The following is a 22,643-nucleotide window of genomic DNA, read 5'->3' as shown; positions in this document are numbered from 1 at the left end:
GAGGGTGGGATATTCTGTTTCTTTATCTCAATTTTTGTTTGGAGTGTGGCAATTTTGTCATTTAGCGCTTGTTGGATGTTCGAGCACCATATTTTATTTTTGTCGCAATTATACAGAAGGGTAGCGAGAATGTGAAATGGCAATGTTGGAGACACCAACTAACATTTCATTGGGATTTGCAGTTGTTACACATAATAAGGGCAGTGTGATCCAAACAAAGCCTCTTGCTGAAAAGCTCTGCTCCCCAAATCATTACTAAAACAGACTCTCAGTGGGTGAGTGAATGAAGAGCAGGATGACATGAATGGAGCACACTTTGTTAATCGGTTACAATTCTTTTACTAGACGGCTGCTCTAGCAGACTAGACCTTATCTTGACTGTAGGATATCTGCAATCTTACAACCAGTAGCGCTATATATCGGAAGTTACATTTTTTATGTGACAATACAGTACTGATGTGTCCATGAATTTGTGCATCAGCCAATGGAGCTGTGACTTGTCATTTTGTTTGTTCTGTGCGAGTAAAAGGCTCCGCGAATTCAGCATATGGAAATAATCTGGTCAAGCCATGGCACTAGTGCGGGTATGTTCAAGAGCAGTCCCATCCATTCATGGAACTACACAGGAAGACATCAAAGTCATGAATACATTTCAATTGTAAGCTTACACATCTACAAACATAAAACACATTGGTGCAGCATGCTTTATCTAGGACAGAGCACGGTACATATAGCCACAGAAAAGCCCATCCAGGACAGGGGTTAGGGGGACACCACAGATTCATGTATGAGGTAACATTGGGGAAAGGACGCGGGGGAATGCTAAAAGCTGAGGTGCTAGTGGCAGGTACGTTGTGCCAACTAGGACTTTTGCTGATAAGATTGCCATTTGGGTGGGGAACTGCTTCAAAAGTCTCATCTCACCACCACACTGTAAACCCAGCTTTTAAAGTCAAATAGCAAGTAATGCATCTCACAGTCTTGGTTCTTAATTGATAAAATGGGAGCAGAAACACCAGCAAAACAAGGGGATATGTTGTGAAAGTCGAAATCCATAAAAGATTTAATGAGCGGGGAAGACCATTGTACAGGTGTCGCTGTGCTCTGCCTGCAGATCCGTGCAACAGTTAGAAGACATTATGGGGCAGGCGGTCGAAGGCCCATCAGACTACCTTGCAAACTATGAACAATCGACCAGGCCTGCAAGCTGCCTCTATTGGACATTTCGTTGGTTTCCAAGTTTTGCTAAGCACAAAGCGAGGCAATCTCTCTGAAGTTAATTTACCTGTGCCATCAATTCTACACCTCATTCACACAAACCCGAAGACCGTTAACTTTTGCAAGGAAGTAAGCCAACTTCAGGATACACAAATACAGCCTCTGCACAGCACGTTTCACTGCCAATGTGCGAGAGGACCCTTTAACCAAGCTTACTACGTAGGCTGCTCTGAATCCCTGCTGGAATGAAAGAATTCTGCATAACGTCTGCTTGAGCCATCATGCCACAATCATGCATAAGCATCCACATGTCCATTCACACCCCCCTTCTTCAACACCCCCACCTACAAGCACAAACATCATACATAACTCGCCTCAAAGACCCCAGATATTTGTTTGCAGCTCGACCCCACCCCAATGCAGCTTAGGGAATAGTAAGTATACATTGTACAGATGGGCAAAATGGGTTGCAGCATCCCTCCAACAAAGCCATTTTGCTCATTCTATTGAATTCATTACATAGCAGTTTTCCTGTGCAGCACATGCCGTTCCTAATGTGTAGAACTCCCTGCACTTGAGATTTCTGCAGAGCATCCATGCTCAGCAGACACTAGTGAAGGTGGCACAATGAACAGTCCACCAATCCCTCCAGGGGGTTCTGCAGTGATAGGCTTTCAGTAAATCCACATGCTCCACAGGGTGCTGGCCTATGGTAACTCACATTGGAGTGGAAAGGCTGCAACCTGTTGACAATCTCGTCCATAGGTTGTCCAAAAGGCTTTAGGGCCGAGCCTGGTTCGTACATGGAGAAGGCATGACGGTCCCGCCGATGGGGAGCTGGGTGGCTGTGTTCCTGGCGCTCGCTGCTGGCCGGTGCTGGGTGTGTGGGGACTGTCTGCTGCCGGATCTGCGTGTTTTCGGTCTGTAGCTTGTGGATCTGTAACGGTATGAGAGATAGACTAATGCAGAGAGGAGATTGTAGCTTAGCCAAAGTATGTCAGGAAGCCAGTGGATTGTAGCTTTGAGCAATGGGAGAGCCATGCAGCGATATTAGAGGGCATGCTGCAATCTAACCCTAGACATTGAAGATTTGACACCAATCGCAAACCATCATTGCAATCTTTTTCTAAAGCAGAACATTCCCCTGTAGTTATCCATTAAGATGGAGACAGCCTTACACAAGGCACTGAGAAAGGACTGAAATTACTGCATTCCACTAAATGCAAACTTACACTCCGGCCTGCAACACCACACTGTTCTTTCATCCTGTACTCCCCAGTGGCGAGGGCAAAAAGATACCATTTATTTCAGAAGGCATAATAAGTGTTATCCTTGCAAGAGGTCCCCTAACCACCCTCAAACAATATTGAAGGAGCAGAAAGGGAAAGTTACTTACCGGCCATACTAGGTTTGCAGTTTGAGGTCCACTATAGTTTTAGAGTAAATATGTCACATGCTTGCACTATCTAGTGGTTGAACTCGAAACAGGCTATGAATCAAGGATGTAATAGTGATATTTCATAAGAAAACATTCTTTTGCTCGGTCAATGCTTAGATTAAGTCCCTCTACAGATATTACAAAAAAATACATTCCTGGCAGCGCCAAATAAACCATGTGTCTTCCGTTGGTGGATAATATGGTATAAAACAAAAGCTTGGTTAAAATGCACATTATTGTAAGTGGACTGAATACAAGATCTCCCAAAGATCAAGGCTGGGCAAACAAACCGAGGCAAGGGGACAGGGCCAGTATAAATCGATAGCTTCCAGATATAAAGTGGGTAGTCCAGAGTCTCTGGAACGTGCAGCAAGAGGGGGGAATCTGTCTGGATATTTGTGGTTGGGATTTGACACACTTAGAGTGGGGGAAAAGTAATTTCTACTGGAAGAAAGTCTGTTCATTATTTGTATAAATCTCGAGTTCCTTTATGGTTTTCTCGAGGCCACCCTTTTCATTTAAATAAAATAAACCAGTTGATTTTAATTTAATTTTCTAGACACTTTCGGAGTGTGGGTGTGTGTGTGTTTAAGACATTTTATTTTGAGCAGCCATGCCACGGCTCATTTTGCGGTAAAGCGCAATTTTCCTGCAAACATGCTGCAAGGGAACTTGTCCATTACCTATGTAACATCTCCAAAGGGCGCAGCACAGACTGTCCAGACCCACAAAGGATAGCCCCTGCAGCTCTTCTCAGTTCAGGATCTAGAGGTAGGTCCTTCAGCACTGTACACTGTGTGCCCCCGGCCCCGTACTCTAACACACAGTGGTAATGCAGGCTCCTAGGATTCGTTCCATTGGCAGTCTTTGCTCCAAACTCTCACTGAGCCCGCCAATTATCCTGAGCAACTCTCAGATTTCTCACAAAACAAGTTGGAGAATAAAACTTGGCCATTTCAGTACACTCTTGAAAAGCCAGAATCAATATAAAGTAAACACAGACTCCAGTACTCGGTATTGTTTCAGGGTCGGGGGCACCCTAAGAACCTACCAGTCGGCGGGTTACTCACCCATGTCAATCTATGTAAATTAAGGGGATCCTGCCGAGAACGAAACCGATGAATACAGCCTTAGCTCCCATTCCTACTGTAGAATGTGCTCTTGGCCTAACTGCAACTGTGTTAGCCAAGTAATAACAGAAGGGACTGCCTGCAACAATCCACCTCGAAAAAGATTGCCTACTAAAGTGCTGTTTTTCTGGCTGTGGGCTCGAAGGTTGAAAACTCTCAACCACTGCCTCTGAATCAGCAGCCCGGTGAATTTATTATGTTAACGGTCTGGCATTAAGTGCGTAAACAGACGGTGGATGCAGTCTTTGAAAGAACACTAGATCAATCATTTAACGGATGTGAAAGTCGGAAAAGACCTCGGACAGAAATAAAAAGACGCGAGTGCAGTACTACCTTAGTTACATCTTTAAATGTCTGAAAAGAACTAGTTACTTGCCCTATCTGGTAACGTTCTTTCAATGGGATGTTCCTCCGACGTATTCCACATCTATGACAGGTAATGACCACAGATGTGCTGCAGCTGCAGCACAGCTGTGGTCATTACCTGTCATAGATGTGGAATACGTCGGAGGACACAATCCCCTCGAAGTTATCTTATACACAATTGTAATTTACATGCTCACATTACTGCTAGACAGGTGCCACTTCCCATGAAAAGGGTTTGGTTTTTACAGCAGTACATCGTCTTAAATGTAGATTCAGAAGCTTAACAAATATTCTGCTCCCAAAACGGAGCAGGTATTATTGCAAAAACATTCCTTGAAGGTGCACACGGTTAGTTCTTGAAATATAAATGTTGCACCAGGTCGTTATGGCATTCTTTAAGTATTTTGTTAGGCACAGTATGGCACCAATGCATTATGAGCCATTTCGAAAAGGTGTCTTAACTGAATTCCATCTTGCTTAGTTAGTAGTATAGGTTGCGTCATCACCCATCTAAGTTAACAGGACCTCAGGACCTGGGTCTACTCACCCCAGAATGCATTCATTGCTATGAAAAATACAAGAGTTGTACCTGCTTCTAATTAGCTTTGTGGGATACTGGCCGGATGTGGCTTACTACCCAACGCATAGGGCTCAATGTTTAAAATAGGATCTGACTTGGAAACACTTGGATGCCTTTCCAAAGGCGCTCTTAACTGCCCAGTTTGAAATATGTTGCTGTTTCTGACTGCTGGTAGCCAACACTTTGGGTTCTCATAATGTTGAAGTTCAACTGTGGGAGGGATCAACGGTTGTGCAATGACTAGTTCAGTGGCATCAAAGGTGACCTTCAAGCAATTTGAGATTCTACAGGGCCACTGGTAGAGCTGCTATGTTTGTGAGCAGATAAACGGATTGAGGTGGGATTCAATGCAACTTTTCGGTTTGTTGATGGGACATACCGGCCTGTACCATGAGGCGCAGACTGTTTCCAGCGGAGGCAGTTCAGGTAAGGGAGGGACTCCCCAGAGTACCAATGCTACTCTTAGCTTATTGCTTTGATGTTGCTTTCAAATTGTAACCACAGGCTGTGGGGCTCCGTCAGTTAGCAGTGTTTCTGCATCTTCATGTCTGGTCTGCACTGGAACGAGACAGCCAAGCTTTCATAGTAGAACAGGATCTTTTAGGATTTCAAACCAACTGCACACGGGATTAGGGGAAGGGCTTGTTTCCCCTTGTCAGTAGAAATCTGGTGTCTGCAGACAGGAACCTGGTAGAGTAATACAATCAGCTAGCCTTGAAAGGGTGCAGGGACCAAGTAGTCTTCCACACAAATCGTCTTTGGGCTCGCTGCTGTACTTCAGGATTTCTCTCTAGGTGTGAAGGCATAAGGATGCAGACCCTTGGTTTAAGAACCACCTTTTGGGGACTTTGTGTAATCTTTTACGATTCACAGGGGTGGACCCAATCAAACATTTACCAGCCATTTTATCATGGGTGGGAGGTGCCACTTTCAACTGGGCTTTGCTTCTTCCAGGTTCTGCTCCCAGACGTGCTTATGTTCCTCATCATTTGCTGACAAAATAGAGTCTGTATAGGATCAGGAGCCTCAAACTAGCCAAAAGTCTAGTCAAAGGTATACGAGCATGGCCTTTTTTCAAAGGGGTTTGTAAAAGTAGGCATTTGGGGATCACAGGGTGGCAAATAATGCCAATGACAGTACGTTTCAGAGATACCAGCAGAGATCTCATCTGTAACAAGGATAGATGGGAAGTATGCATCTTTTCCATTTATGGTCCACTCTTAATCTGGGGATGGTATGGCCTTACAGTGTGAGCATTATGGATTCGTTTTTTTCACAAATGTAATTGTTCAGTGGTCTTAGATTCATTATAAGTTTCAGTATGGCATCTACCATTGGAAATAAATGAAAGATACGCAATAAGCCATTTATTATTCTGATACATAAAGAGTTGGAACGTTAACTGGAAGGGCTTGGCAGTACCTTACAACGCATGTCTTCATCACCAATGTGTGCAATAATGTTTTGCCAACATGTGGAGTATGGTCAATCCTAACGCCTCCCTTGACTGGAGTGCTGTGATGAAAGGAGTGAAACCTTGCAGCTTCTTGGAGAATCCTGTAGCACTGCTCTGTCCACAACCTAGTTGTACACTTCCTTACATCTGTCAAAACATGAGAATCACTGTGAGAAAGACTATGAATATCTTGATTCCCTGTGCAGTGTGAGGAGGATCAGCTATTCGTGTGCTCCGGAAACCATCTCAGCATCCCTGGCCTAGTTATCTGTGGCCACCTGTCTAGTAAGCCCCACCACTGAATATGGGCGTTGCACTCCACCAAGTCCTTTCTACCTTTTCAGTATATTTGGGGGAACACCACGGACAGAAGCGATCTGTTAAGTTGCTTCCACATTTTTTTTTCTAATTGAAGATGCCTGCTTTGATGCTACTCACCGCAGCTGTATAGCCCTGCTAACACGGCCATCCTACCTGCAGTACCACTGATGGTGTGCCTGGCCTGAGCCTGCTCCCACTCCCATTGGCTGGCTACATTCTTTTTAGCCAATTGCAAGAACCGGGAGGTGGGAGCTGGGCCATGTAATCTAAGGCCCACATCGAAGGCCCTGTCTGCTCCCTGCCCGGACGGGTCTGGCAGTCCACCCCTGCACCCCACATTAACGCATGGTGGCTGATGTATTCCTGCACTCTCTCAGAGCCCACTGAAGACATTGTGACACTTACTTCACTTCCCTGTGGGTTAGTCGCCTCTACTAAAAGCGCTTCGTATACCTCTGACTTTCCTTCCCTCTCTCCGTCTCATCTGGACTCCCACTCTAATTACTTCTAGCTGTGCCCTGTGGCTGCATTGCGTTTTCATTCTGTCCTGCTGAAATTGAACTTGGCTGTGCCCAGTGGCTGTATTGGGTTTTCATTCTGTCTTGCTGTTCCTGTCCTGTTCCGTCTCTCCTGCTTGCTCTCTGTTCTCCCCTAGTGTCTCCACCCCCCTCCGCTCTTCTCTCATTCCCCTCCCCCCCTCTCATCTCCCTTCTCCCCCACATCTCCTATGGTGCTCTGTTTATCCTATCTTCACGGACTGTTTCTCCATCAACTATCCTACCCTTCTCACTATATCCGATAGGAAGAAGTTCAAAAAGGATATCCTGGTCTCCAACCCAGGCCTCCCTATCACTGATATCTACACCAGCGCTTCCTCCAGACAGACCCTCACAGACATCCTCTGTCGTTCCTTCACCAGACCTATGGATACTTCATGTGGTCTCTGTGTGCTCTCCTTTCTCTTCCTCTTCCATTAATGGTGGCACACGATGGGAGACCTTCCTGGCTTCCTTCCACTCCTGTAAGGTCATCATTGTTTACCTTAATGACACCTTCTTGGTCCAAGGCCCTCAGTCCAAACTTCTCCTCTTTGATAGACACCTCTCGTGCCATAACAATTTCCCTTCCTCTCCCGGTGTCTCTTCTCTCACCTCTTCACTTCCTTGCCTCCACCCTCTGCTCTCCCCCTGGCTCCTTCTACACCTCCGCAGGGAGTACCTCTGATTTGTACCCCTCCCCAGAAGTCTTTCAAGGATGGCAACCTTCTACACCTCACCACTCTTAACTCTTGCTCAGCTGTCAAAGACTCCTGACACCTGCCGTCCCCGGGAAGAACTTGACCTTGATATCCTCTGGCTCACGAGATATGGTTTACTGCCAGCTCTGTCACAAGCTTTGATACTCTCCTTCCCGATGGCTACAAGATCTTTTGCATGCCCAGATCCAACCGTTCCGCTGGGCGTGTAGCCTTGAACTTCCCGGAGTGGATTCCTGCCTCTATCATTCCTATGCAAGCCTACTCCTCCTTTCCTCCTTTGAATGCCTGGTGTGTGTGTGTGTGTCTGTCTCCCTCCCTCTCTACCTCCCTCTCTACCTCCCTCTCTACCTCCAACTCCTGGCAACTCTCTCACAGTGGCTATTATCTAGATCACCTGGGCAGATCACCTTCTGCTGAGTGGGCGGACCTCTCTTTCTCCCTCCTGGCCTCAACGACACAACTCCTCCTCCTTGGAGATTTCAACATCCACTTTGATGCTCATTGTCGCGCCACAGGACTCTTTCGCGACCTTTGCAACATTATCTCTATTCTTCCCTCTGGCCCGACTCAATCTGCAGGGCACACTCTTGATGTTCTGATCGCCTCAGACCTCCCCTCTCTAACCCTCTCGCCACTCCTCTCTCCTGGAGTGACCACTTTCTCCTCATCTCTCTCTCTCTACCCCTCAGGCCAAGCCTACCCCCACATTGCCATCCACCTGCTCAGTCATTCGACCCATGAAGAGTGTCAGTTGAGGCTTTCGCCACATCTTTCTCCGCTCCCCCACCCTCCTACTCCTCTGGCTGACTCACAATGTGACACAGCCCTTTCCATGCTCCACTCTGCTATCTATGATACTCTCAATGTACTTGCCCTGGTCATCAGGATCCGCATAAAGCCTAAAATCAAGTGCAATTTCTGGTATGACTCAGACCTCGTCACCCTTAAATGCAAGTGTAGGATAGCTGAGAGGAAATGGTTGGCATCTTGTACAGCCTCTGACAAACTGCCTTGCCGCCTGCTGCAAAAGCAATACCGACTCTGTTCTCACTAAGAGCTCGCATCCAAGCCTGCGTTTCTGCGGCATCTAACAACTCGGCCAAACTCTTTAAAATCTGCAAGGAGCTGGCGAATCCTGCTGCAGTCTCTACCTCTCCTGTCCCTTCCCAGGCCCTCTGTACGGCCCTGGCTTCTCACTTCAACTCTAAAACCGAGGAAATCTTGTCCACCCTCTTGGCTTCTCCTGCTTCTACCTCCACTCTCTCTTCTTCCCCTGCCCCCCCCCCCCCCCCCTGCGGCCACCCCCCTCCCTTCTCTGCCTTTCCTCTCTTCTCCCGGGATGAGGTTTCTAGACAAGTCTGATCTATGAAAACCTCATCTAAACAGGTTCTTCCATGTTCTTCTAAAACCATCAAGGACCAAATTTACCCCCTCGCTCCAACCTTGTCCGACTTCTGCAATCATTTCGTCTGTGGAACCTTCCCCTCCCTCTCAAGCACTCTTGTGCACCCTCTTCTCAAGAAACTCTCAGTCGACCCCTCCCTTCCGGCTAATAATCACCTGATCTGTATCACTCGTTTCCTGGGCAAACTCCTGGAAGAACTGGCCATCTCCCAGCTTAATCTTCACACTGAATCTGTTGGTTGTCTCCCTGACCATCAGTCGGGCTTCAGAGCAGCCAGAAGCATGGAAAGTGCTCTCATGAACATCAGTGAAGACCTGCTCTCGAACCTCGATTCTAATCCACCCTCTGTCCTCATCGTACTTTATCTCTCTTCTGCCTTTGACACGGTCAACCATGCCATCCTGCTCAACTGGCTCCATGATAACCTGGGTATTACGGATTGGGCTCTGGCCTGGCTTACTCCTTTCCTCTCTGACCGACCCTCCCAGGTCCAGATTGGGTCCTTCCTCTCCTCTATCTCTTTCACCACCTGTGGTGTTCACCGGGGTATAACCTTTCTCCCTGGTTGTTCAACCAATACCTGGCATCTCTCACCCACCGCATTGCTGCTCTCTGCTCCAACTTCCAGTGTTATGCGGATGACACCCAGCTCGTTTTCAGGCTCCCCTCTGCTGCCTCTTCTCTCATCCCAGGTTCTCTGCCTGTAATCTAGGAGTGATGCACCGCCAATGATCTCTACCTAAATGCCCATAAAACAGAGATCCTCCTAATCGGCACACCTCAACCCCTCTTTCCCGCCACTCTCTGGCCGGCCTCCCTTGGCCCTCTTCTTCCTCCCACCTGTGAGGCTAAGAACCTCAGGGGTATCTTAGACTCCACACACTCATTCTCTCCTCACATTTCTGACGTCTCTAAGAAGTCAAATTACCAATTGCACCTCCTCAAAGTTATTGTTCTGCTCCTCTCGTTCCCTCCAGAAGTTCAATGTCCCCAGAGCTCTGGTTCTCTCTAGGCTTGACTACTTAAGAGCCCCTTTAAATCTGCTCGACTCCACTCTACGTCCTATGCAACTCATCCAGAACAGGACTGAGACTTGTCCTTGACCTCAAGCCCAGGGATTGTATCTCTCCAGCACTGAAATCTCTCCATTGGCTCCCAGTGGCTGCAAGTATCAAGTTCAAGACCCTTTGCATTGTCCACAATGCCTTCTGCGGCCTGGGACCAAAATATCTCCAGCTTTCTCTTCAGAAGTATCTTCCTACTGGAGCACTTCGCTCCTCCAACTCCTTGAGGGTCAGTCGCTTTTCCAAGCAACGAGTTGGGGGCAGATCTCCCTCTTCAGCTGACGCCTCCCTCTGGAACAGCCTCCCTGCCGCTCTGAAACTTCAGCAGAACCATCTCCGGTTCCGGGAGCAGCTCAAGACTTTCCTCTTTTCTTCTGCCTTCTCCCTTCCTCTTCCCTGTTGATCTTCTGTCTGATACTGCACTAGTTACCTGGCTAAATTCTGAATCATGGGCCCAGGTCCCAGCCCTCCCAGTTGCACGTTGCACACTGCACTGCCTCCTGGCAACCCTGCATTTGGGGCTGTATCTGCAACCCTACACCCCCCCCTACTTGCACTTATCTAACACTTGTTGTCTGCCCTTAACACCTGCACTGCCACCTCCTGGCTGCACTTCTGGTTTTTCAATGTCTTGATCCTATGTCCTGCACTTACTCCTCCTTCCCTTCCCCTGGCACTTTTCCCCTTCCATCTCCCCTGCACATGCGTGATCTCAATGTCACTTGGCCTAGTAAGATCGTTGTCTTGACCTCCATTTGTCCCCACCCCCCCTTTCCTCGTCACCCCTTGAAACACTTGTGTATAGGCGCGCTATAAATGTCATAGTAGAATATTCAATAAAAGGGAAAGGCGGAAATAATTGTATCCATCAGAAATAACATTACCAGGGGTAAGTAATGTGTTCTTTTAACAGATACATTCCTCCCATAGATTCCTAATCATTTGAAACGCTCCCAAAGCTGTGGTCAGAAAAAAAAGGAGCTAGGGAAAGGACAGACATTTTGCAAGACTGATCTGCCCACTCTAGCATGGTCTCATGCTAGGGAACTCAAAAAGTAATGTTTGGCAAAAGTATAGAGTGAAGCTAATGTCACAGCCTGACAGACGTCTACAATAGGGGAATCTCTCTGCAAGGCAGAAGTTTGTTGGGCAGCAGATGCAACTAGTCAGCAAGTTGAAACAACTGGTCAGCGTTCATTATAAATTGTCACGGCCCTCCTGTAGCATAGTCTGAAATCTTTCCTCTGCTTTAGAGGAGTGCAGAGGTAGAAAAAAACCAAGGAAGATGAATTTGTTTGCTGACGGTGGATTCCCGAGACACCTTTAGGAAGAAAAGAGTTGTCTCGAATAATGACCTTCTCCATAGAGAATTGTAAAAAAGAAGAAATTGATGGGGTCTGAAATTCAGAGAGCCTTCATGCTTGTCTAGTTACACAGGCTACAAGGAAGGGTGGTAACCCACAAGTTCGGGGCTGCTTTGCTCATTAGCGTCATTGGTAAGGAAGGGGTGTTGGCAAGTGAAGGTCCTGCTAGATGGTGGTTGGGCTATGCTTCTATAGAATTTCCTGAAAACAATGTTTCCATACAGGAGCCAAGGTCATTCCCCAACTCAAAATGGCAGGGAGTCTGGAATTCAATAGGTGCTGATGCAAGGTCGTAGGCAGACAAGCATTCAGTTACTGCCTTTGGTTGTAACCTGGACCAGACACCAGGTACTTGTAACGCTCACCTGGTATCCACGGGGACGTCACTCAGCCTGTTCTGACCTCTTACGACCTCGAACCCTTCCCTGGAGGCTATTCTACTGGAGACTGGGCCTGAAACACAGGATTGGTAGAGTTATCCCTATTGTCTCTGTGCGCTTGAACCCCTTCTTCCCCGGGGTCCAACCCTTCCCTTTGATCCACAGCTCACCTTGTTTTCTTTGATAGTGTGCTCTCCGTCCTGCCTTCAGCGCAGGGGCGCGTTGATTGATGCGGGCTCGTTGCTGCCTAGTTACTTCACTGGCAAGAGTCCGACAGGTAAGTATAATGAGTCTTTTGAACAGTTCTCCAACTGTCATGACCACTGCTTCCAAGGAGTCAGGTGAAGCCCAACGCCCTTGGAAGCAGGCTCATAACATTCATTGCAGACGCCAGCAAGTCCCTTTAGGGACCTTTTGGGCCTTGTCCTGGCACCGGTGGTGCCAGGCTCATTGTGGAGACTGGTCCCGGCACAAGAAGCGCCGGGCTCATAGCAAATTCAGAAGTGCTTGGGTGGACCTACCTGCAGCAGACCATGCTGCTTCCTTACCAACAGGATGAAGTCTTCATCCTCCTCTGGCAGGAACTACTTTTCTTCTGGGTGGGGCTGGAACCACTCCCTAGGACTGGAACTCTTCTGGAAACTGGAACTCTTTTTTTACCTGGGCGAGGCTGTGGAAGAAGACGCCTAAGCACTCCTGTGCACTATTTAAACCACACCCGATTGGTGCCACGTGCTTCGCGTTATTCTGCATCAGCAGCAGGACGCTCACCGCGTCAGCTCCAGGGAATCTTCCATTCCAGCTCCTGTGAATGCGAAATCTCCGGATTTACCTGATGAGGATCCATTCTTCAGTCTTCAGCAGTTTCTGCACAACAACAAAAACACAGATTAGAAGAGTCAAGGTCAGCGCTTCAACTTACCCGATCCACCGGAGCGTTTAAGGTATTCGCCGCACCCTTTCTCCGCCATCGAGCCCTGCAAAGACAAAAGAACATTGGTTAGTAACGTTTTGTTTCTGAACGGCTTACCTTTGCGACGTACGCTCCAAAGTCAGCTCGCACCACACTCCGCTACCTGCAAGGCAAAGAGACATTAAGGTGCGTTTAAAGGCCTTGAACAGACTTTCTACTTACGTGCCTTCATATTCTCCATCATCTTGTTCGCGCCTCGGTACGAACCTGGGCATCATCACCGGCGCCTTCATCATTCTCCATCTGAAAGCAAGAGAGAGACATTAAGGTGCGTTGAAAGGCCCTGCACAGACTTTCTACTTACGTGCCTCCACGAACTTTGGCATTCTTTCGCCATCATTTCTTCTCAGCCAACCCTGCAAGAAAGGGACGTTAAAAGAGGACATTAAGGACTTGATATATGCAAAATCCGCTCGTGCAATTAACGGCGGCATCGCTTTCTACTTACCCTCTGCAATCAAGAGGCTGATCCCAAAACCAGTGAAGTAACTGGACCCAGAGCCCCTGCACAAGACGCAGGATGGAGAGCCCGGCATTCACCTATTTAAGGTGAGCACAGTTAGCAACCGAGTACCACGGGAGGAGAGAGTGGGTGTAGAGACTTCATCTAACCTTCCAGCTACTAACACCCCCTGATCTTTTCCACTTGTAGACATCTCACCCTCCAAGTCAAGCTTTCGGTGAGAAGGGGACCAAACCAGGGAGCCAAACGGACCCTACGCCTAACTTTGAAGACGGTTTCACCGCCCAGCCAAGACCCGCGCCTCCGAGGGAACCAGGTGAGCGTTACACCAACTTCGTTCCTTTCCTTCCTTAGATGATGGCCGGCGTCCGGGGATGGCGGCGTACTGCTGAGATGAGTAGCGCTGAAGGTGAGTGAGAGCGCGATGCACCCCTTTCATATTTGCATTGAACCGAGTTCTTTTTCTGTGTCTTTTAGGTGCCGCGACGTTTTCAGCATGGATGCCGGTTATGAAGAACAAATGCGGTGGGCAAGCGCGGTATGCAGCGCCTCTAGATGTTTCCACGCTAACCTGGAGTGTCTTTTCCCTCTTGCAGATGGATGAGAAGTTCCGGAGACAGAGTTCCCCCAGAGCGGCTGGGATTCAGCGTTTGAAGCTCGTACAGTATTTAAAAATAAGCAAAGATTTGCAGAATGCTTACTAATGCCTTTTTTCTGTTCTTTTCCCTAGGAAGCGGCGTGCCGGGATGGGCATGACACCGCCGAAGATGCCCGCAGAACAGAAGGAGCGATGACTGATGGGCAGAAGCGCTGCAAGGTAAGGCTGGTTCTAACGGTGTTCTTGTAGGAACTGAGCGCAGAAGAAAGATGCAGGCCTACTGGAGACCGATCCAAACAGTGTCACGCTGCAGGTGCAGAAAACGCAAAGCATGTTTCTCAGCCTGAGTGTGGCTTAAATAGTCTCTGGGTATCCAAGGTGCCTCTGGGCTGAACCACACCCAAAAGACTAGACTGCACATGCAGTTCTGGGAACCGAAATATGTGGGGGCATCCATCTTGTCCCCATCAATGCACTACAAGTCCAATTCCCAATGTTATCCTATGGGAGTGAGTGAGTCTGGTGCCACAAGCGCCAAGTCTGACTCCAAATGGGTATTTGGAGGGATGGAGAGGCCCTTGAGGGCCATGTTGGTGATCGTGGCCTGGCATCTTGGAGGGCTAGGGACATGAGGGGCAGGAATCATGACAGTACTATGCGCTCAACTCTATTTGCAGGGATTTCTGGGGGACATCCTTGTGCAGAAGATAAAATTGAGACACCACTCCTCATGAGACAAGTTCTGGTTACCCTGGTGAGAGCGCAGCTTTATATGAAAGGCCTTTTCCAACTGTAGAGCAAGTTGAAATGATTTACCTGTGAATCAAAAGTCATCCCTGTGCGCTGGCACAGCAATTTGAGATTTTAAATAATTTGTGAAATAGTTAGTAGATGCCATCATGATTTGGGAAAGACGTTTAGGAGCTCCAATGCCTGTATCTCCATAGTGTCTTGAAAATGTCTCTTTCGTAAATGCACTGATGGCACTGCAGCTCTTGCTACTCCATCAGAGACACTGTTCACGGCAAGGACTTGGCAAATTGTGCCCCCGCACCCCCCGAACCTCCCTCATTGTCTAGACTGTAGCAGATTATCCAACCGCTCTGCTTAGACTTGATGCTTAGGGAGGCCTTTGGGGCCAGCATCTTGTGAAGACCTGCTGGTGCTGAAGTAATAACTATTAAGAAGGCGTCCTGTGACAGAACGCCATCTGGTGAGGGCAGGATAGCCTGAGCTTTGATCTTAATAAAATGATGCAGCAATTATGATAATCAGGTCCCACTTTCATAATTCTCCTTGCAACACAATGCAAACACGTACTTTGCCGAGACCATCTTCAGATATCTGCAGCAGCTGCGCTGCAATGAGAGCAGAGCAGATTTAAAGGTCAAGGATATTTCAGTATAGAGCTGCTAGAACACAAAGTTTCAACAGGCAGAGGTAGCTTTTTAACTGTCTGCACCTCCCGATTCAAAATATAACTATAACCAAGGCAACCTAGTGGCATTTATTAATGTCTAAATATAAGCCATGTCTGGTTATGACGCGATGGCTACTGAGATTACAGAATTACACAGCCACAAGCAGTGGATGTCATAATATTGTCAGCTTGGTGAGCAGTGACTCATGTATGTCAGGACCTGGTGTGCATTTGCTTTTAGCGTCTGGACTGGGTGTATACACAACATCCATTTTGGTTCCAGGCTAGGAAGCTTCTCTTTGATCTTACTGAGAAGAGTCAGCCTCTTCTACCAGGTAACAGGAACATCCCCAGTAGGTCCCTTGGCAATTGGTGCCCTTCACTTGCCACAGACAAGGCACTCTGGGTATGACATCAGCAAGCAGACTCGGGCAATGATAAAAACTCTAGCTCTGTGTAGTGGCAGAGTTCTAAAGTTTATTCAAAACTACTATTTATTGGTTATATATTTGTGTGCAGTTGTGGGTGATTTCCATACATTCTTTCACAAAGTGGGGGACATTTTTGAGGTACTAGCCATACCAAGTCACTTTATTACATCTTTTTAAGATTGTACATCATAATTGCATAAAATACACATGATATTTAGCTCTTCTAATTATTGTGCCGGCACTTTATGACAAGTAGATGATTGGCTAACAGACTGACATGTAGTCTCTCCATTCCTGTTGATTAAATTTGACTGCATGACGCATGAGGTGACTCAGACTGAGGTGAGTGGTCAGACTGCTGGCATGATGAGAAGGTGTCGCACCAACCTTCTTGATTACCCAAAACCACAGGAACATGGCCTACTTGCACAGATTGATCAACCCCCCACATGACCCATCTTAATGATGTAGTGTATGGTGTGGTGTTTTCTGTGTGGATGTGGACAGTTGAACCTCTGACTGATTGCAAGGCCGATTGCAATGCCCGATGAACTGCCCAGCAAGTTCATGGAGAAGGAATTCTCCCGCCTTCCCACGGACCGCTCACTGAAAGATGCTGCACATAAGCTACCTACCCCATTAGCGAGGGGTCCTGACCAGGGAGACTGCCAGCAATGGCCTTTGGAATGGGGTCCCCCAATGATGGATCTGGATGCCCACCAAAGCAGGTAATGGAAGACCTGTGGGGGAACCAAGATAATGTTCCTCCCGTTCACATTGAAGTAGGACCCCTGTAGCGATAGCATGGACAATTTTGCTTATGAGACTATGAAGATGCAGAGCGCCACGGAATCCTCAAAACCCAGCTGGGAGTCCCCCGTTTGGTTGGAATGATAGGATTAACGTTGTCTATATGGTATTTACTCTCTCAGATGGAGTAAAATCACATCCAGGACTACCCAGACTGCTGGACTTTAGATGGGGTCAAAGCAAGTACTTTGGGCTGATGGCACAGCCTAATCGGAGGAGCAGAGAATACAATATCTCTATGCCCTGGGAGGACTACTTCTTAGATCTGGCCCTCAATCTTTTGTCAAAGTAGGGAATGTTTACTCTCCTACTATGTAGATGGACCACCGCCATGGCCGACATGAATACTCTAAGGGTTTAGGTGGGGCCAAATTGAAGCAGTGAATACTGGTAGCAAGTGCTTCCCACCATAAAATACAGGTATTTCCGTGTCTGGATGATTAGGGACACAGGTATGTGCCCTGGGGATCCAAATACGCAAGCCAATCATGCCGCTCTAAAGCCTAGAGGATCTGCACCAAGGTGACCTTCTTGAAGCAGCCTTTTGGAAGGAGCATGTTGAGGAGTCTCAGATCCAAAACTGGTTGGGCGAACACCCATCAACTTCCTATGCTGGAACATGCTCCAATGGTTCCTTCTCCAAAGCAGGAGTGGCTTTGGAAGGGGCAAAACAAAGTAGGATGAAGTTTGGGATGGCCCTATGGGGAGACTTGTGATGGTCCTGGTCCTTCAAGCACACAAAGAATAGGTTATGGGTCACTTGGCTGGAAGGCACCACTGAGGAACCTTTCTACTTCCAAGCACATCTGCCTCTAGAGGAAGGACAGACATGGCGTTTTCTTTGCTGCTGTCGAGGTTGTCACTGCTGCAGAAAACCTTGCTAGTTAAGTGGCAAGTCATAAGGTCTAAATCAATCCATTCCTCACAAGAAAGCCATAGATGGGCTTAAGGTCTTAAGGATGTTGCAGCTTGTCTGAATGCTTTACATTTCTGCAGACTCATTTGCTTTGGTTACAAATAAATAATTACCATTGAATAGCATAATCAATAACTTGGCCTGCACATCATGGGGTTAACCGTCTTTGTCCAAGAATGGCACCTACTAGCAGGGATGCCCATAGAACATCAACACCATCTGTATTGCCAAGTCCAGTTTTCAGGATATTCCTCACTGAGCGTTTCCCATCCTGAACAAGTCCAGTTGTTAGAAGTTCCCCAGTATGTCTACTGGAAGATGATTTCCCGCTATATCCAGTGCCATCATATAGGGCTTGGGACGAACATACCAGCAAGCATTGCTCATTGGGGGACCTTAATGCCAAGCTGTTGGAAGCAAACACTCTACAATCCTAGCATCACGCTTTTATGACTAGAGTAGTAGTGTCAGGAAAGCTGTTACTCAGGCTCCTTCTGTTGCAGCCTCAATGACAAATCTTTCAGGAGATGTACGAGAGGTGAAAAAAGAGGCATCTCCAATTGTACCTTTGAGCAAGGTCTTTGTAGGCATGGATGCTCATCTGTTGCAAGCAAGTAGTAACTGCTCAGTTAGAGCACCATTAAGAGGGTAGTATAGGAAATGTTGGTATCTTGGTTTGCAAGATGTTTATGTGTGTAGGAACCTCGTCTCGGGTAAGAGCCAAATCAACGATGTCCACTTATCTGGCCACAGCAGCTCTGAATGACTGAAAAGTAGGTCCTAGAACAGAGATGGGGCTCCTCCCAATCTTTGAATACAGAGAAACATCTATATCTCTAGCGTCTTGAAAGTCTTTTTGCAACTGAAAGAGGGAAGCATCAGAATGGCCAGCTAGAAGCTTTTCTGCCCAACCTGACTACCACACCAATAAAGGGACTCATACCTGAAGGGTTTTGATCAACTTAGTCTCCCCCCACCCTCCAAAGATGTCACAGCTTCTGAAATGTGCTCTTCTGTCATGACTCCTATGGAAATACTCAAACGAAAACAGTGGTTCTGCCAAAACTGATTGTTTCGGTGCGAGGCAATTTAGCAATCACTTGTTTTCGGTATTAACATTAGCACAACTTTCACATGGCCAAGGTAATCTATGCGGAGTGCTCAGCTTAAGAAACAGTGCCAACAATAGCTGCAATTTGTCAGTTCTCAGTTTCCATATGATATAGGCAGTGGAGCAGCCAGCCAAGTGTGAGCAGCGGCAGTAAGAATTGAGTAGTCTGGTCTGTGGATGCAAGCACATTTTCAGCGTTGTACCTTCTTAACACATCTCACTAGTTCTGGAGGACGGAATCTAGTAGCGTCTCCCATTGGTGTAAATGTGTCCTCTGTGTAGAGTCTACAGTGTGCAAGTTTGTGGAGGACGACAAACTGAAGGTTTTAGTGACGCGTTACACATGGAAGGTGCAAGGAAAGACTCAGACAAAAACAAGGGACACTAAATGAAGAAGAATCTCTGCACAAAAATCTAAAGAACTTTTTTAGTAGTAGTTTATCATTAGAGGTAAGGTTTTGCTAGAATATACAATAGTTTATTTAGATATAATTAGTAATTAGAATCTGGTAGGCTAATGGATAGCAAGCCTAGTAGCGAATAATGCCTACCCAACTTTTCTGGTCTTGTAGAATACTCTCCTCTAGGCACTAGCAGAGAAGTTGCATATGCAAATCAATACAGTGGGGGGAAGCCAGCCAGAGATTATTGCAAGGAGAGGTTAAGGAAAATGCATGCGATTGTGCTTACTCTTCTGGTTCTTATGCAGGCCTCAGATCCCACATAAGATAAGCCTGTTTAATATTTGAACTGCTTCCTTTTTCTCTTCAGAATGACTCGCATCTAGCCGTAACTGAGATGCTTGAGGGTTAAGGTACAATTTAGCAGCTCCTACAGATTTAGTAATGCGGTCCACACTGAGGAAGAGTCCTATTATTTTTCTGCCACACCTTTTGACACCTGGCACAGGTACTTCAAAACCGAGTCAAGCTCAGCTGTGCAAGTCTGTTCAGAGGTCCCTAGAGGAGATTACTCGGGGTGGATTTGGCAGAGCTCATGAATAGCCTTGCGCTCCCTAACCGACTTCAGTGTGAGTCAGACAGGATTTGCATTCCTCTGTGGCATGATCTTTTCTTAAGCAAAACAGGTTTGAGTGTGGATCCTTCACAGACAGAGTGGCGACACTTACAACAGGGTTAAAAGTATGACTCAAAAATACATAGTAAACAGCGAGTGACTGACTGCATAAGAAAGGCTGTTCCTTAGGGTCGAAGTGGAAAAAGAACTGAAGAAATGGCTCTAGTGGCTATAGGTATAAATGTGCTGGTGATGACACATCTGGTACATGTCGACATCTAGGAGCCCTGATTAAGCCCTCCCCAGAGCAGTGTACCATCAGCTGATGTCTGGGGAGAACATTTTCTGGTGCCTTCTGCATCAGGAGGCTATTCAGTAGATTAATCTGCGGAGGAATGTATCAGTTAGAATGTCATTTATCAAATGTTCTTATGCCTAGGGTCTAATTCCTGGGATTCCCAAACACAAAGGTTCATGCAGACAACCACTTGTGGAAGTTTGATTGTGGTGTTGTTACCTATATGCATTATAGTGCCGATTCGTTTTTTCACCTTCAATAGTAGCTGCTAGCTGGCAGACCTTTCCTAAAAAAATAGAAACCATTATTTTGTCCCACCCATTTGTCTAAACAGAACAACATTAGATGTTCTAAAGAGTAGGGAGGTTGACAGAGATCTTCTTTCCCCAAGATACTAGGTGCTTGCTTTTGTCTCTTTGTGCATTGACCTTAAAGACGATATGATTTGCCAATGCCACAGTGACTATCGATTTCTGTTCTTTGACATACTGCAAGCTTTTCAGCTCAAAGACAAACATTTCTTTGCCGGCCCTTGATGACAATGGGCAGGTTGTGCCTAGTATATGGATACTGTCCTTTGCTGGATTGTTGAAATAGCCAAGCATTGACAACAGTGTTGAAGCTGCATCTGTTGCAGGTTCTAGTATCTCAAAGAGTAACCACTTTTGTGAAGAGGCATTTGATAAAGAAACATTGTGTGAAGCTGATGCCTACAGGTGTATTGGTCACAATACGTGCATCTGATGGTGAATGCCTCACAAGGCCTCTCATAACGGAACGGTATTTTATAATCTTCCAAACTAGCTGCAAATAATCATTAAAGGGTCCTGGATTCCACTTCTAGATCAGTGACTTCATGACAGCTCCATAAAGTTTAAATGAAATATATACTCTGCCGCCAAAAGTTTCCGATGCTCAAGTTCAAGCATTGAAGGGCTACCTGTCAGTAGCCAGGTAGTTCTTGACATCAAATGGTTTAGCATTGGCACCACACAGTGTGGAGTGCTTATCCCCGACAAGACATGCCTTCAGGGCCTTTTAGCCTTTCTGACCTTGGCAGTGCAGTCTGTTTTTGATCATGTCGCAGGTGATCATCACTGCAGGTATTGTTTCATTCTAGTTCTGGGATAGTAAACTCAAAGTCAATGCCTTAAACAGCGCAAATACCTTTCCTGCAATGAAAACACGATTGGACTTCAACGTATCCTACTGATCCTTGAAGTCCTCAAAGGAGTTGAGACTTTCACCCTTCAAGAATATGGTCCTTAATGCCATTGTAGTTTCTCTTGTTGAGTTTTAACTTCGTTCTATCACAAATTGTTCAAGCGTGCTCAGTATGTGATGTAAACACTGGAATACCAAACAGCTCCATCATTTGAATACCTTTAAGCCTAGATGCACCGAAAATTATCTCACCATGGTTAATACCCTGAATCACAAAAAAATCATCAACTATACAATGTCACCCACTCTCAAAGAGAACCCAGTTTCAGGTTGAGCTGAGATTCTTTTAAAACAAATATGAATTCCTCTGAACTGTTGATCACTGGCTAGGACTAAATTACTAACAGAGGAATCTAAAAGGTGGATTCAATTCAGATGGGATAAAATAAGTTACATAGCTGGACTTGTAGTTGTGTAGCTAGAAGGCAGACTGAAAGGGCTATTGTGGACAGTCAGATGCTGTCATAAGTAGTGTCATTACAAACACATTCATTTAAACATCTACTATTTTTAAGGCTTGAGAGAAAAACAATGTACACTTCCGGATCCAGTTAGATTGCTTTCCTGCCATGTATGTAAATCAATGATAGTTTCACATTGGAAAATCTTGGCCTATGTTCAATATCAGGTCAGGCTACATACACAGTCAAGTGGTCACCCTAGAGTTGTTTGAACAGGTTTAGCTCATTCTGGGGCTCATCCACTTTATTGACAGTATAGTGGCATGTACAGTATTGAACTCTAAGTAGATAATTTATGCTACAAAACGTGCATCAAACTGAGGGAAAATTACATCCTGTGGCAGATAGGGATGTTCTTCAATTTTATGGCACATGGCTAGTGAAACTATATGCATGCTGTAGAAAGCAGTTCTTGTAATATGCACAGAAAGAGCAAGACTAAGCTAACAAAAGCTGCAAAATGGCAAGGCTCTAATAACAATATAAAGAGGCAGAGGAGAAGAGACCAGGAGGGAGACAGGACAGGGAGAGACAGACTAGCACAACAGACAGGACAGAGACCCTGCATCTTATGGCAAGCAGAAAGACTGACCTCCCTCGGCAGACGGTGGGGAGGGGTAGGAGAGACACTGACCTCCCGCTGCAGACGCCGAAGCTCCTCACTCAGGTTATTGTTCACCTTCATCAGCTGTTGCACCTTGGCATCAGACGTGGCCAGGGCCTTTTTCACCTCCAGGTACTCCTGCAGGGTTATTGGGCTGTCAGAGAGGTCAGAGGAGTCCATGCTCTGTCAGTGGGAAGACAATATATAGTTTAAATAAGGGTGAAGAAGAAAAGAAAGCTCATGCAGTGAAGACTCATTGAAAGGAGCACCCCTTCATACATAGAGAATCTTCATTCACAATAAGAACAGATTTTCTGTTGTGGAAACACATCCTGGT

At 46.5% G+C, this 22,643-nt stretch overlaps 1 protein-coding gene across 11 annotated transcripts in view; it reads right to left on the bottom strand.

The window, feature by feature from the left end:
• The window catches only part of GIT1 (GIT ArfGAP 1), a 583,248-nt gene that overhangs the window by 63,769 nt on the left and 496,836 nt on the right, over window positions 1-22,643 (bottom strand). For 5 of the 11 annotated variants that reach the window (XM_069615265.1, XM_069615266.1, XM_069615270.1 and 2 more), the window contains 2 exons: window positions 22,295-22,489; window positions 1,940-2,155 (listed from right to left, as the gene is read on the bottom strand). In XM_069615265.1, coding sequence (XP_069471366.1) covers window positions 1,940-2,155; window positions 22,295-22,489 — 411 coding nt within the window. The remainder of the gene's footprint in view (window positions 1-1,939; window positions 2,156-22,294; window positions 22,490-22,643) is intronic. The other 6 variants (XM_069615268.1, XM_069615269.1, XM_069615272.1 and 3 more) reach the window with 3 other exon arrangements.

This window comes from Ambystoma mexicanum, chromosome 9 (genome assembly GCF_040938575.1).
Source record: "Ambystoma mexicanum isolate Mex_15411 chromosome 9, UKY_AmexF1_1, whole genome shotgun sequence".
Lineage (NCBI taxonomy): Eukaryota > Metazoa > Chordata > Amphibia > Caudata > Ambystomatidae > Ambystoma > Ambystoma mexicanum.
Note: the sequence above shows the minus strand (reverse complement) of the source record. Positions and strands in the feature narration are given on the sequence as shown.